This window comes from Crocodylus siamensis, chromosome 4 (genome assembly GCF_052110815.1).
Source record: "Crocodylus siamensis isolate JL-2025a chromosome 4, ASM5211081v1, whole genome shotgun sequence".
Classification (NCBI taxonomy): domain Eukaryota; kingdom Metazoa; phylum Chordata; order Crocodylia; family Crocodylidae; genus Crocodylus; species Crocodylus siamensis.
The window spans coordinates 163798175-163814287 of record NC_143398.1 but is presented as its reverse complement, the minus strand read 5'-3'; the positions used below and the strand labels follow the sequence as shown (position 1 = coordinate 163814287).

At 41.5% G+C, this 16113-nt stretch overlaps 2 protein-coding genes across 4 annotated transcripts in view; one reads left to right on the top strand and one right to left on the bottom strand.

Moving 5' to 3' along the window:
* WNT3 (Wnt family member 3) overlaps positions 1–3922 on the top strand; it is a 70826-nt gene extending 66904 nt beyond the window's left edge. For both annotated transcript variants that reach the window (XM_090044746.1, XM_090044747.1), the window contains exon 5: positions 913–3922. The gene's annotated coding sequence lies outside the window, so the exon portion shown is untranslated. The remainder of the gene's footprint in view (positions 1–912) is intronic.
* A 1770-nt stretch (positions 3923–5692) lies between these two features.
* The window catches only part of NSF (N-ethylmaleimide sensitive factor, vesicle fusing ATPase), a 117171-nt gene continuing 106750 nt past the window's right edge, over positions 5693–16113 (bottom strand). For both annotated transcript variants that reach the window (XM_090044744.1, XM_090044743.1), the window contains 4 exons: positions 13196–13330; positions 12323–12436; positions 7969–8024; positions 5693–7355 (listed from right to left, as the gene is read on the bottom strand). In XM_090044744.1, coding sequence (XP_089900870.1) covers positions 7340–7355; positions 7969–8024; positions 12323–12436; positions 13196–13330 — 321 coding nt within the window. In that variant the 3' untranslated portion in view covers positions 5693–7339. The remainder of the gene's footprint in view (positions 7356–7968; positions 8025–12322; positions 12437–13195; positions 13331–16113) is intronic.

Below are 16113 nucleotides of genomic sequence, written 5' to 3'. Positions count from 1 at the left end.
TCATGACAGACAGCATACTCTAGAGATGGGAAGGGGGCTGGTCTGAATCAACAGGAAATGTATTTGCAGAGAAGTGTAAAGATGGTGCTGTACACTGAACACCCACTCAGTGCAGTTAAAACACAAGCAGATGCACATGCAAGCAGTTTAACACATGCTAAGTGCCCCATGGCATGACAGAGTTGTTCCCTTTCAGGTGAGGGTTATCTCCTAACATGCACAAACTTTAATAAGCCACTACATTTCAATGACGTGTAACTTTTGCAAGTGAACATGTAACACCACCATAGCAGGTGCCCACTTGAATATAATCATAATATTCCAACGATTTCCAATGGTTGAAAGTGAACGTGTGAGAAGGGCCCAAGTCTAGGGTGTTTGGAGTCGAGACAGCAATGCATTGGGACAATGGCACAGTCTTCCAGATATAAGTGCCTGATGATCTTATCACACAGCTATGGGGTCTGGATTTGCCTTTTATTACTGCCTAGTATTAAAGCAGGAATGGATTTAACCAAATACAAGGGGAAAAAATGTAGGCTTCTGCTTTATGGATCCGTAACTCCTCTGCTGCTCTCAGGTCAGGGTATTCCTGGCAAAGGAATTTGATTGAACTAGCTCCTCCTTTCTCCGGCTTCTGCACATTCAAATCGGTATAGATGCTTAGGCTGTGCTAAGAGGCCCAAGGAGATGGGTCAGCACCATTTGCCTTGCCTGGATATTCCATATGGCAGAAGCAAATGATCTAAAAACATACAGATTCTGTAAAGCAGCAAATAGGTGGCTCAGGGTTCTCTTCAGCTGGTATCCTTTGAATCCCACGCAGTCACTATAGAAAAACAGCTTCTGTTTGAAGTGAGCATGTGAACAACAACTGTTGGCTTATTAATTTTTTTCCCCTTCACCTTAAAGGTTCCTAGAAGCAGGTGAAGCAAATGACTAAGATTCACCTTAATTCCATTGGGAAGAACAGACTCCAGAGCCAAGGCTTGTGCTCATGGTACCAGACAGAGGACAAATGGACTAAAAACCAGAGCATATGTGGTAAAACCGTGACCCATTAAATGGGAACTTTTCCCTTAACCCCTTTGGGATTCTTTCCATGCTATAGCTGATATATGTTATTCTTAAGAAGGGGTTACTCTATTTCCAGGTTGTCCAAGGTCTGATCTGTATAAATTCATCCCTTTTCTTTGCACATATTTAAAAACAAACAAACAAAAAACAAAAGTTCTTAAAATAACAGTACTACTACCCATTCTACCTGGGCTCCTGCCAGCCATCTTCTACTAACAGAGCAATGGGTAATGGTTATCCTACCCCAGTCTGTTATTCAACATACCACATGTTCTCTAATGCTGGGATCTAAAAGACTGGGTAGCAGTAACTATGGAATGGGGGCTCCCTTTGGCCTAAAATTCCTCTTTGGTACTCATCTCACATCAAACTATCATAACCAATCCACAACTTTATCCAGCAAAAGGAAAGAATTATAAACACTTAATGTTGATTTAGGGCAGCTGATGCACAATTGATTGCTAGGACCAGAGGTGCAGTGATAGACCTGTCGTCTTCTTTCTATTAGACTAGCGTAGAGCATGGAAACATTAGTAATTCATTCACATGAGGGCTTCAGCCCAGATGCTAGCACATCTATAACCTTATAGATAGCTTTGAGATGCATGCGTGACTACATGCATGTTCCATGACATATTACTGCTGGAGACTATTTCAACAACTTTGCAGAAGCCAAGGCATGCAGATAAGGTGTTACCGGCACATGGAGTAGCTAGATAGAATGGATCAGAGAATTCCTCTGACCTTCCCTTGGACCATATTGCCATGAATCTGAACTAAAACCCTAGGTATCCACAGTACATTAAACCTTGACATTAGAAAGCTTACCTCCTGTTACAGCTATAGGAGCCTGGTAGATTGATTACTCCTGTAATCAAGAAATGGATGATGAGGCGCTAAGATTTAGCCAGGTTGTACCTCCCTGGTAGAACTGCTTTTGCTCCACCTTTCGTTTTTCAATCTGATGCTTGGCAAATTGACGAACTTCAACCTTGACAAATTGTCCCAGAAACTATTTTAAAAAAATCTCATTTTAATGCTGAAATGTCCCCTTCTCCACCAATTTCTTTCCCTTGTGTGAAAAAAGTAGTACATTATCTGATTCAGGGCAGCGCAGAAGGGAAGAAATCCAGTTCTCACAGAACATAGTAGATGGACACAGTAGATGGCCCACTCATTTCAATTTTGTGACTGGCCAGAAAATCAGACCAAAATCTTTTCTGCTCCTCCTTTAAAAAATCTGCTGCTGACAAAAAACTAGTGGGGCTCCTGCAGATGTCCTCAAAAGTGACGGTAAGGAGGTGCTTCCCAGTGAAGAGCTCACTGATCCCTCTTATAAGTTATATAATTAGCCTTTAACAGCCTGATGCTTTTCAAGGACTTGTCTGCTCAGGGACATTTTCTGACACAGAAGAGGATTTAGAGCAGGCTGTATATTCCACTACAGCTAAGCTATCTATCTATCTAAAATAAACATCATTTTATTTCAGAAGAGCGTTCCAAATGGGAATATATACTGGAATAGCTATAGTGGAACAGATATAGCTATGCTGGAAAATTCCCTTGTAGATGAGAACAAAGCCACAGGAGTCCAACAACAGTACTTTCTACCTTAAAAGAAAGAAAAAAATTACAGGAGTGTTATAAAAATAATCCTCCATATTTTGGAAATAAACAGCCTTATAATGTGCATTCTATTTAAAAGTTATACGTTATAATCTTGTGTCTGGGGAGACTTCAAGTACCCAACTTTAAGGAAAAGTCTTTTCTTTTTGTTTTAATCAAGAAAAAGGTATTTAATAACACATTTATTACCTTGTAATCATTTTCACTGTAGCCAGATATTCTAGCACTGAATGAAAAATCCTTCCCATCAACCTGCTGTATCCAAAGTTTTGTACAAAATTGTAGAAGTTGTTGATTTTTTTTATTTTATATTCAGAAAATTTCTCTTTTTATAAGCCTTATTTATTACACAATGTATATACCTTGGAGTTAACTAAGAGTATATATTATATAAATATATATATTTGGAGAAAAATATATTTCAACTTGCAGTTTTTTTCTGTGTAAGACATTAAAGAGAAGGTAAATGATCTTAAACTGATTGACTTTGAGAGCCTGTGTGATTTACTGGTTATGGAGCCTTTGTGTTCTTTAAGGCCAGTGCTAAATTGTATCTGCAGGAGAAGCCAACTCTTTAGATAGGCAGCTGCATGAAAACATCACCCCATCAATTAAGACCTATAAAGTGATGCTAAAGAGAACAATCTATCATGGTGGTAGACCTTACTGAGATCCCCTCAACTCTGTCTCTATGGTGAAATTTCACAGATAAAGACCTGTAAGTAAGATAAATTGATCTTATTTAGTAACTTCAAGTGTCAAACAGATTAAACCTGCGCAGCAATTAAGTGTATAGACTGCTCAAATTCATAGGGCACCTATACACGTGATGAAGCTCTGTTCCAATGCATGCTAATTAATAGAGTCTGCTGGAGTGTGCTAATTAGTGTGCCAGCAGCCTCTGCATAACATTTATTCAGCACCCCTGCTTTTTAAAATGGTGGTGGGGGTACTGTAACTGAAGCTCGAACAAGCCGTTTTGAAGCGCGAGAAGCTGAATACGTGATACTGCAGACACTTTAATTACAGCAGCTCTCAGAGCCACTCTAATTAAAGCAAACCCCTTGCACCCCAGCGCACATGTATAGATGCCCATAGAGCTTAAGGTCAGCAGGACCCATTAAATCACTATTTTGAGCTCCTTTGTATCTGAAGCCAGAGAATTTTACTTGTTTACCCTTGTTGGTGAGCTCCTTACTTGTATTTGACTTAAAGCATATTTTCAGGGGAGAGGGGGGTGGGAAGGAGAGAGAATGCATGAGCGAGAGCCTACCTTTTGCCTTTGGTGGTTTGCTCCTGAGGTTCAGCAGCTTCAAAGTTAAACATTTTCCCTGATTTCTCATGTGACTTTCTCTGGTTTTTGACTTCCAGCCATTAGCCCCCGTTTTGCCTTTCTCTGCTTGACTAAAGAACCCTTGAATTCTAAAGAACCCGTTCATCTTTTCTCTGTAATGAAGCAGCCTATTGATCTTCTTTTGGATAAACTACAGACTGACATCTAAGGCCAGGTACAGACACTACACTTTTACCAGTATAAGTGATTGGAAACCAGTTCATACCCTTAACAGAAGCTCAGCACACAAAACCAGTCTAAACTCATAACAGAAGATCACCGCACAGAAACTGGTTTAAAAATGGCAGAACCCAGTCTAAGATTTGCACCCCCAGCAAAAAGGTGAATGTGCATGCTGTTCGCTATCTAAACTCCGCCTAATTTTTGCAAGCCTTTCCTGCACCCCGTCCCATTTTTCAACATCTTTTTCCAATGATGACACTCAAAGTAGATATAGTATTCCAGTATCATTTTCACCATAGTCCTATGCAAAGGCAAAATCATCCCCTGCCCCCAACCCTGATTCACCCATTTGTACTTTCAACAACTGTGTGAGCCCTTTTTACCACAGAATTGTACTGGGAGCCCACATCAAGTTATTTGTCCACTTCAATCCCTTAAGCCTTTCAGTATCATGTTCTCTTGAGTACGTTCCTTCATTCTGTAAAGACAGCCTGCATCCATTTTTCCTAGCTGCATCTGTTGCTATATGACTGTATGGATTATTTACCATTTTGCAAATCTGGGCATCATCTGCAAGTTATCAGTAGCGATTATATATTTATATTCAGATCATGGGTGAAAACATTAAATAGCATCTGGCCTAGGACTGGTCCCTCTAGAACCACTGCACACTCTAACAGGCCATGATGATTCCTCATTTACAAGTACTGTTTGAGATCTGTCAGTTATCCAGTTCTTAATCCATTTAACATGTGCTTCAATGCTATTGTATAATGCTATTTTTCTAAAATCAGAATGTCATGCAGTATTAAGTCAAACACCTTACAAAATTTTAAGCCTATTATATCTATGCAGTTGCCTATATCAACCATACTTGTAATCTCAAAGAATGAAATCAGGTTTGTTTGACAAGACCTATTTTCCATGAAACCATGCTGACTGGCATTAATTATATTCCTGTCCTTTACTACTTTATCAACTGAATCCTCTATCAGCTTTTTTCTTAATTTGCATGAGATGTCAGGCTAACCAGCTTATATTAGGCAGGTCTTCCTGCTTCTGTCTTTTGAACACTGCTACAACTTTAGCACTTCTCCAGTCTTTTGGACTCCCCCCACCCCTATTCAAAGATTTACTAAATACTAAGTTTTGGGGGGGGGGGGGAGGGGGGAAAACAGTGATTTTTCTCAGCCAACTCTTTTGGGACTCTTGTATGCAAGGAAGCAGGGCCTGCTGCAGTTAAAAATATTTACTGCTAGGACATATTGTTTGACATCCTTCTTAGTACTGGCAAGTACTTCTTCACCATTACATGTGTCCAGTTTTTGACACAGGCCCACTCCTCCACCAAAAGACAGTTCAATCTACCAAGTCTTTCCAGGTATTTGTGCCTTTTATTGCATCCATTAATTTGCATTTAAATCATATATTTACGCTTCTCAATACAGCTTTGGACAAAAGAAACACAATAAAAATGTTTACATCATTTATTCTGAGACATAAGTTAATGTGTGCTGCTTTCACCAACGCTGGGGGAAGAAGGGAACAAATGAAAGTTGCAAGATCATACACAAGGGGTAGAGGGTATACTGGCCACTGGAACTCACAAGTCACCATAATACAACACGGCTGACTGAGGGAAAATAAATCAAGAACAGAGGCTAAAATACACAACCAGGTTCTCCGACTCTGCTCTAAATACACAGCAGGGTCTAGAGAATGGTTTGCCTTCAACCATGGGGTCAAAGGACATTCCCAGAGAAGGAGGGTGCTCTGAACCTCTTTGGGTGTTTGAGTTGCTGGCTCTTGGCAGCATGCCTAGGCAACTCAGGAAGCCACACTGGCTTTAAGTTCCTGAAAATGGCTTTGATTGCTTGCCTCACCCAGCTGAGGATGAAGAAAATGCAGCAGCATGCTCCACATACCTCAGTACAAAATAAGCTGAGCTAAATTTAACAAGAGAAGAACATTCTCACTCAGTTCTCAGCAAAACGCATCTGGGGCTCATCTTGGCCAGGTGCTATATAGCCAAGGTTGGTACATTCCTTTATTTCAGTACAAGAATGGAAACTTGCGAATGCACTGGCAACACATTTCCTGCAGCATATACAAAGCTCAGTAAGGAGAGCCTGGAACCCTGCTTTGCAAGGGAAGAAAGACAGCATGACTGTTTTCAGCCCTAGCAGCTCACCAGGAAAGCAGAATTTGAATATACTAATTAATACCAGTGCTAGTCACAAATACTGCAATCAATTATTTTTAATAAAATTTTGAAACTCAATTGATGTTAAGATTCTAAAGATTTCTACACTGAAAAAAATTCTTTCAAGCTTTGTAAGTATTGGATATTTTTAAATTTGTGCATCTACTCACAGCAGGGCCCCTGCTTTGATCAATGTATATCACTGCCCCCTCCAGTCACTACTGGTGGCAGCAGGAGACTCTCCTACTGGGCCACAAAAGTACAATGTCAAGAGGAAAAGGGATGTAACCTCTAGGATATCACCGAGCCTTGCCTTGCACTTGGGAATTATCACAGAAAAGCCAATCCTAGTTCTTTGTTTGCCCAAAACAACTGTTTAATGTTATGGTATTGTCTATGTGGATTGATAGTCAATCTCATTAGAGCATACAAGACAACTATACAGAAAAGCATTTACTGTCAGAATGGGGATATCACAAAGTAGCATTTCAATACACCCACAGACTTTACCGAAGTAGGTCAAAAGTAGGTCTTATTTTCCTATAGGAACAGTATCAGATTATGATATTAACGTAATGCTGGACATAAATGAGTTTTAGCTCCAAGACTTAAAGGGCTGATAGGGCATTTCTCCCATGCTAAACCAGAGTGAGAATGCACCCTAGCCTGCACAGAAACAAAAGCACAGAATTCTAAAAGGAGACTGAACCTTCCACAAAACATCAAAATATTTAAGACACTGAGTAAAAGAGGACATTGTATTGCACTAAACATGCAAACTGCAAGTGGGTTTTTTGAAGGTGGGTGAGCGTTTTGCTTTATCCAGCATGTTGTACAAATGAACAAAGATCCCAGTGTGTATTCTCTTGCTTGGTCACTTCCACAGCCACTGATCTCTGCATATGGTCCATCTTCACTCAGCCAAGTAGATTACTATAAAACAGATCAAAACCATTTGAAAGAGATATCTGAAGCAGCTCAGGTGCACACTGAAACACCTAGAGTATACATGGCTGACAGTCCTGCAAGCTTCTACCCTTCAGCACAGAGACTGCATTGTGTGCATTTGAGTAGGCTTTTGAGAAGTCAGGGTGTCAACACTGGGCTTAGCCATATTTCCAGTTATTTCATGACAGGACACTTCCTCTGCATAAGGTGAGGAAAGGGAGACAATATTGTGGCCAACAGGTAGCAGCCCAACATTAGATGGACACATGGGGGTTACAGCTGATTTTCTATAATTTAAAAAACACAAACAAACAAACAAACAACCCAAGTCACAGTCCTAATCTCCAATCAGCAAGCAAGCCAAGAAACCGAGGTAATAAAAAAAAAAAGATAGGATTAAAATGTATTTAGACGTCTTTACCAGCACTAGGAAATCACTTGTATTATAGAAGGTGGAGCAAGTTCTAAAAGGAAATTTCAGAAAACATCTCATTGATGTTCAAGAGCCCAACACTTGCCTCAGATGCATACAAATATCCATGCATCTGAGGATGGAATGGCATTTAAAATTCTCTTTTAAAATATGGCCACTACTTACGCCCCTTCTTCTCTCAGGAGTGCCAGAAATTTTCTCGCACGGTACTCTGGATCCATCTACACACAAAACAAAGGCAGCCTGCAATTAGTAGGGAGGCACTCTCTTATACAGTATACAGAGTCAAATACTATTCAGTGTCCTTATGTTTCATTCCAGATCTTTGACAGTAATTTCTAATAAAGTCTACAGATAAATCAGATTAGTGGAATGGTAAATAATTATAAGGCCAACTTATTTATATAGAGGAATTTGCATCATTTAGCAATTTAGACTCACTTGAGCACGCATTTCAATTCAACTATAGTCTAAGCTGCATATAATCAGGCTCATTTGGCAGCCATGAAATGCTCAACATGAGCACTGGGTACCATAAGGCTGAATGCTTTTTTCTCAGGTATATGTCTGCTCCTGCAGCCAACTTGCAGACTCTGGGGACAAATGTCTTGATTGTCTGCCAGTGGTCCGAAGAATAAAATAAACCTTAATGAGGTATAAACAGCTTGGCACAAGCTTAGTGCCCCCCTTTAAGTAACAAGGAAAGTAGCCGTAATAAGGTATGAACAACTGAGCCACACTGATCCAGTACAAATAACCTGGAACACTATGGATTGGATTAAGCTGGTGCCCTTTATATATAGAAATTGATGCGATTTTCCCAAATATCTTATTCCATTTGCATGATTTAAATAGTAGGCCATGTCACTCATGGGTCTTAAGGGGCCTAGATTTTAACTGCAAAGCTATAATCCAGGAACCAAGTATGTACGTCACAATTTTAGGACAAAGACGTATCTGGGAGAGTAGTGACTTGGAAAAGGCATTAAAGATCATTTTAGAAACCAAACAACTGCACAGTACAATTAAGGGGCTAAGGAGGCAAACATAACCCCTACCTCTAAAATGAGGTGGGGGTAAAAAGCTGGTATTGACACCATACATGGTACTAGCAAGAAAAAAAACTATGGAGTTTCCTGTGTCCAAAAGCAAGTTGACAAGCTGAAAAAAAACAGGAAAGGAAGGAGCTACCAGAATGTTTCAAGCACTGGTAACCTCCTGGTTCAAGTTAACTCACAGTCCTCCAGCATCCCAGGATGCTTTGCATCCCTGGGCTATGCTGCCTGCTCCAGTGGAACAGGGACTGCCTTGCCTTGCTGCTCCTTAGCCTACTTCCTGCCTGTGTCCATCAGGGGACAGGGAAACAGACCCCCAGACCTCTGTAACTAGAATTTACACAGCACATGTGATGGGGAAGGAAAGCCCCTGTGGTGGGGCCTTTTCAGACCCTCAGCAGCCCTCCCCCTTCCCAGCAACTGATTGCTTTGACAGCTGCCACAGGAGGGAGGGAAAAGTCCTTTGGGCCTGGTGCCTACCCATGCAGCCCTGCATGGGGACACCAAGGTGCCCCTGTCTTGGGGGGCTTCCCCCCACCCCAGCCCAGGTTTTCCCCAGCCTGGGGCAGCCTACAGGAGTGGAGGGGAATTCTTCCCCTCCCAAACCCCAGAGTTGCTTACCTTGCAAGTCTCAGGCAGCCTCAGAGCAGAGGGAAATTCTTCTGCTCCTCCCGAGATGGTTTTGCCTGATCTGCTCTGAGTCTGAAGCAGAACTAATGCAGGGGAGCAGAGGAACTTCCCTCTGCTCCCTGGGCTATCCACAAGACTCACAGGAACTAAGGCAAGCAGCTCTGGGGTTTGGGAGGGGATGAACTCCCCTCAGCTGCCTGGGGCTGCCCCAGGCTCAGGGACCCTGGGGTGGGGTGGGGGGAAGCCCTCATGATGGGCTGTACAGGTAGGTACCCCGTTGGGAGGACTTCTCTCTCTCTCCTGGGGCAGTGGCTGGAGCAAATTAGCAGCTGGGAAGGTGGGGGGTGGAATTCCCTTCAGCTCCCCAGGGCTGCCTGGGGGCTGGGGACCCCAGGCTGGGGAAACCCCCTGACTGGTAAGGCTCTCTGAAGGTGGGCCAGCACTCAGGCAGGGGGCTACCTAACTTCCTGTGAGGGGACAACAGGGGGTCAGGGACACACGGCTGGGCTGGCAGTGGCCAGCAGCCTGGGAGATGTGCTCTAGCACCCCTGTTTATTGGCCTGGGTCAGTGCAGGCCTCCCTCCACCTTTCCCAATTGAAAACTGAATGTTAGTTCAGTTGATTAGCCGTTCAACCTACGCGAGGAAGCTGTAGATTGAATTGATTCAGCCTCAGGCTTTTTGACTGCCTGGACTTAGCCCTTGAGATGAAGAACTGCAATCTACTGAACATACTATATCGGGGTGGGCAATTATTTCAGGTGGAGGGCTGCTTACTGAGTTTTGGCAAGCCATCTAGGGCCGCATGACAGGCAGCCCAGAAATATTAACTTTCTAAATATTTTAGGGGCCCCATGAGCCAAATAGAATAGCCTGGTGGGCTGCATTTTGCCCACCCCTGTACTAGAGAGACTTATGAGGTGATTTGATCAGTCTATGAATACCTACAAAGGTAAATGACTTCCAATAGACCACACAAATCGAGCAGAAGAACGGCATAACTAGAGCAAGTGACTGGAAAATGAAGCCAAACCATTTCAGACTATGGGGAAGGTGCACATTTTTTCAGCAGTGAGGTTAACCCACCAATGTAACCAATTATCAAGGAACATGAGAGATTCTCCAGCACTTAAGAGTTCCTAAACTGGGATTAGATTCTTTGTAGAAGTGCTACACTCACACCAAGCTCAGAGGCTTCCCTTCACTTATAAGCAATGGAATGTCCATGGAGGAGACCAGATAAGATCATCATTATGGTGCTTAATATTTATGATCATGACCAATCTCTAATCTCTTGTGAACATATGAAAGATTTGCTGTATTTAGAACAACGAAGTGCATCAGAGGAGACGGAACAGCTCAGACTTGCAATGGAGTATATACATGAAGTGATCAGAACCCAACATACAACACTTCTGACTTCCCTTACAGTTGGTCCATCAGGTTTTGGAATCATCTACAGAATGAGCAATTCATTAATAATAACAAAAATAAGTTGAAATGCTTGAACATGTACTTGGATTGCGACAAACAAACCTGACTTTTGAAACATTCCAGGACAGCAGCCTGCTTACTAATGATAACCTGACCCTCCAGCAACACAGCTTACCATCTTGGCATGCAGCTGGCAGAAAAACTGGGTGCAATTTTATTTCCACCTTTACCTCAGTCTCAGAATGGCCCTTGAGCTGCACATCTTTCACCCTGGAGCATTAAGAGCACCAGTGTTCAGGGAAAAGTCTAATAAAAGAAATAAATAACTATTCTGAAAAGAGAAATAGGGAACTGTATTGCCAAGGGTATTTTGCAACGTGAAACTGGCTGCAACTGAGCCAGTCAATCCCTGCAGGTCTGCACTCATTAAATACATTTAGTGTATGTGAGAAATGACTTACTGACTTGCCTGTAGGTATGGAATTAAGAGTCAAGGGAAAGAGAGGAAAAAGTAATCTAGATAAATGACTTTATTCCCTTAGGTGACATCCAGTCAGAGCAGATCCTTAGTGCTATGCAAGTTTTAACAGACTTGAGAATAGTGAACAGAAAGGATACATGACTTATACGGTACTAAAAGTACATGCCTCTTTGCTTATGCTCAGCCTCTCTTAGGAATTGTTAAAAAATAGTTCACTCACCTGCACCAAATCCATCTGATGTGAAAGAAGAGAAGCTGGGGGAAGGGCTCACATGGAAAAAGGTGATGACACCTCAGCCACTGAGGATTAGACGCAAACGCTACACCCTCTCTCTTTTTAATTTTGGTCTATTCTACACATACTGTCGAACATGAGCTTGATGACTGGCTTGCAGGCACAGGAGATAAAGGGTGTGGGGGGGAGGGAGTGTTAAGCACCACATATTTGTACTCTATGCAATTATTTCCTTTTAAGTGCTGGAAGTGGAAAATAAAGAGAAGAGCAGCTGAACGGTCTGACAGATTTATTTTCTTTCAGGGAAAGAGCCTATACACCTGCATAAGCACCTTTTTCATGACCCCCACCCCAAATTATCATTATCTGCAATCTTAAATGCATTGCTCATGCAGTAGAGAAGGCAGTTCATGAAAGGCAAAGTTCCAGTTTCTCTAGTTGGCATATGCTCCTCTTCTTTGAACTACAATTTTCCATAACCTATGAGCCATTTTTTTGTTTTTTAAAGACCTCAAGTCAATTGAGTTCAGGTGATCTCTCTGTTGACTGGAGCTGAACACTGTTATAAGGGAATCTGAAATGTGACATTCAAAGCACAACTGATCCAGATACAGTAAAAGCCTGTAGAAACCCTTAAGAATGTTCTATTCATATCAGTATACCTTGCAAGCAAAAAATCTCTTACTTGTAGTGACATCTCAATCAACATTAGCAGCTTCTTGATGCCAATCCAGACTTTCTTCCCTTTGACCTGTTGTGCAATTGTGCTGCGTTCTTTCTCTTTGAAGCTCCCCAGAAGCTGAAAATAAAATCACAAGGCAGCTAGAAGCATTAGAAAGGCAGTGAAGAGGTAAAAAAAATATTCCTTAGCTTAGTCTTGAAAAGAGGTAAGGACTAATGCCTCGATGTGGGATATTAAATGGTACACTTCCCTGCACGCTTCCCTTTCACAGCATAACTGTTTGAACTAACAGGATAAACAGCTGATCTTTGACTGATTTGATTTCTGAATATTATTTACTATACTAGTTTTCCCTATGCAGTGTTATGTGCTTGAGCAAACTTGAAAAACTTGTATAGAACCAACCACACACACACTCGCCTACCTCTGTTCAATGAAAATAGAAGTGCTAATGATTTCACTTGCCTATGTGAAGTATAAATTTTGCAAGGCTGTGCTATAGCTCTGGATGCAAGGTTATTGGTAGCACCATCAATAACTACCACAAACTATGGTCCTATGCAGCATGGGTCCAGAACCCACCTTGGGCTCAAATCTGTGAGCAGCTCATTTGTAGAATGCTGCACACCCCTCATTTGCTATAATTCAAGTTAATGGAAGTTCAGTGCCTCACAAAATTGAATTCACTACATTTAACAAAACCTGGTATTGTGCCATTATATCAAAGTCAGCAAATGCAGATCTGCTGCACTGTCCCTTACAGCCAGCTTTTAGAGTTCATTAAGTCCTCTGCTGCATGGAGTTATTCACACCACCAGCTGGGAGGACTTTCAGGTAATCTCTTAGCTTGTCTGTCATTCATGAGCTTCTCCTCACCTCCAAGGCTTCCATCAGTTGTTCCCCTGTCTCGATGTTAGGTACATGGATGGTGGTGCTGAAAGCATCCAGCATCTCCATTTCCTGCAGGACATCTTTGCGGCTGGTGGTTCCAATGATTAGAAGTTTACGACCCTGTCCATAAAAACAGGAAGAAAATCTGAGAACAGGAAGAAGCACAGGAATCAGCGTTGGGGTATTTAGGCACAATTCAAGGAAAACAAACTCCTTTTTAGGGCAAATGAAAAAATATTGTTTGAGATGAGGAGAAAAATCATATTTAGCACTTAAATTCCTCAGCATACCTTTTTACAAAACCAGGCACAAGGCCAGTGGAAATTAGTTAGGCTATGGAAAGTATACTGTTTCATGACTGTCACTTCAGGGGCCTTCTGACAAGTGGAGCCCCATCTATGATCCATTGTATCTCAGTTTTTTTCTGCTATAATGGCCTTCAGTGACAGAGGGGCTGGACACAATACACATTTATACCGGTGTAACCAGAAAACCAACATGACAGGCAGTCCTACCCATGTAGTCAACTAGAATCCTATGAAGTTGTTCCAGGAAAAAAAAAAAAAAAATCAAGGGTAAAACTACACCAGTGTAAGTCGCTTTAGTGCACTTGTAGAGCATTTGCTCCTATTATGGGTTTACTTAATACAAACAGGTTCCCCCCACCACCCAGCAGCCACGCTCTGTAACAGGGCCCAAGGCAAAAGCTACCCTGGGTGAGTTGGTCACATGTCCACTCTGAACAGTGGCAGAGTTTATACAAAAGCAACGTAAAATGACAAGTCTGCAATGTATTCAGGCTCTGGTTGCTATTTAAAGTTCAGAATTAACTCCCACTGAGCAGAGCTGGGAGATGCATGTTTTTCAGAGCAACAGCTTCTACCTCCAGATCACAGGGCTTTTATTTGCTGTCCAGAGAATACTTCTAATGGTCACTCTGTGATCAGGGTAGGACAGTGATGGAGACCACAAGTGCCATATCTATATGGTAGAAGCACATCTCAAACCTAGGCAGGGCAAGACTATATTTTAATATCCATTAAATGATCAGCCCTAGGGCTTGCCTCAACCAGCTAACATATCAGAATTACAACTTTTCCATTCCATGTCAGATTAGCTTGTTAACTAAAAAAATCTTAAAATTTTATTCTTAAAAATATACCCTGCAAAGTAAGTTGAGAGACATGCACATTCCACAGACTTTTTATTAACAAGAGGAGTCACGCATATGAATGTTCCCAGAGAACTATAAGGTTTATAAACAGTGTCAGCACACCAGGCTATCCAAATAAGTTTGGTTAATTGGGGACTTGGTTTTAAGTATTTAGCCTGTTCCACTCATCAACTAACTAAAGAGCCATACCTAGAATTAAGGGACATATTCATCTGTGAGCATCTCAGGACTGAAGCAAGAATCCTTCTCCCCACAGCTTGGTGTTACATTGCTATGTACCTGCAGACTCAAGGATCGCTTCAGAGCAAAATTCAAACACTTATAGACTGTGAACAACTCTTAAAACCATTCATTTTAATAATATTTCTAGTTACCAACAGAATTACTTAAGGTAGAATTTGGCTGGCAGGCAAGAGAGAGTATGTACTTAGTGGACAAGCAATCTTGAGAACCATAGGGCTGAATTTCAGATACCAAGCAACGGCAACCTGCCATTAGCCATTAGCAAGTTGGTTATATCCCTGAATTCCAGTGGTAGCTAACACACACACACACACACACACACACACACACGGAGAGCTTATAATGTATACATATATACCCGCACACCTATATATCATATATACCCGCACATCTATATATATAAAAAACAGCTTATACAGAACATGGAGGAAAACTGGTCATAAAGGTGTAACCACTAAGAATGGTCATTCCAGCTAGTCAAAAGTTTAATCAATCTCAGGATGTATTATAATTCATATTATTTTGGACATGGCTGTTAGATACACCCCCTTCAACTTTCCTGCCTCCTCCATACTTTTCCTTTAATATTTAAAAAACTCGGAAAACATGAAACATAGCAAAGTGTCATATTCAGCTATCACTAGTTCTAGCCCAAAACAAACAAGGACCTTGAACCCTGAAGAAGGTTAAAGAGGTACTAATTACTGCCATAGACTTGTCAATAATATACCTGTTGGTACAGTCATATTTTGAGGCCCAGGCTTTCTTTCAATGCCTCTTGCAAGCATATGGATAAATCTACTATGAGATGGCGATATGACAACGCATAATTTCAATAACCATCTCATGAATGCCAGTATGAACACACTGCTGGGACATACATACATACATCTCTTAACCAGTTCCTCCCCTTTTCATCACTTCTGCTTCAGTTAAATTCAGAGATTACAAGCTCTTTGCAGAAGCATCTGTGTTCTCCAAAATACCCAGTACACAATTAGGCAATGTCCTTCAGCAGCTTTTGTGAACTGCTTGTTTTCAAATGGTTCACACAAAGTGTTCATTATTATACATGTCTCTGTTGTAGCACAGCCTAGCTGTGACAAGCAGCAACAGCAAGGTGCACCCAGGCTCTCTTTTAGGCTCTGCTTTCAATTTCCTGTACATCCCTGGACAAGCTTCTCTTGGAGTCTTAGTCTAGCTCCAAAAGGTGAGTTCATTTTATGAAGGTTTTTTCAGAACCTCCGAGGAAAGGATGAAAACCATTATAATCTGAACACATCTCCACTGAAGAGAGAGGTCTTTTCACACCAAACAGACTTATTTTTCTACCAACTACTATTTTACTTAATTCATTTTCATATTTTAACAGATTAGATTCCTCCCCTGGCTGATGAAAGATTGGGAAATATAGAGACTTGTAACTAACTGAGGAGCTAATTTCAGCTTTGCTTTTAGTGTTGTTAAACAAGAGTAAAACAGTACA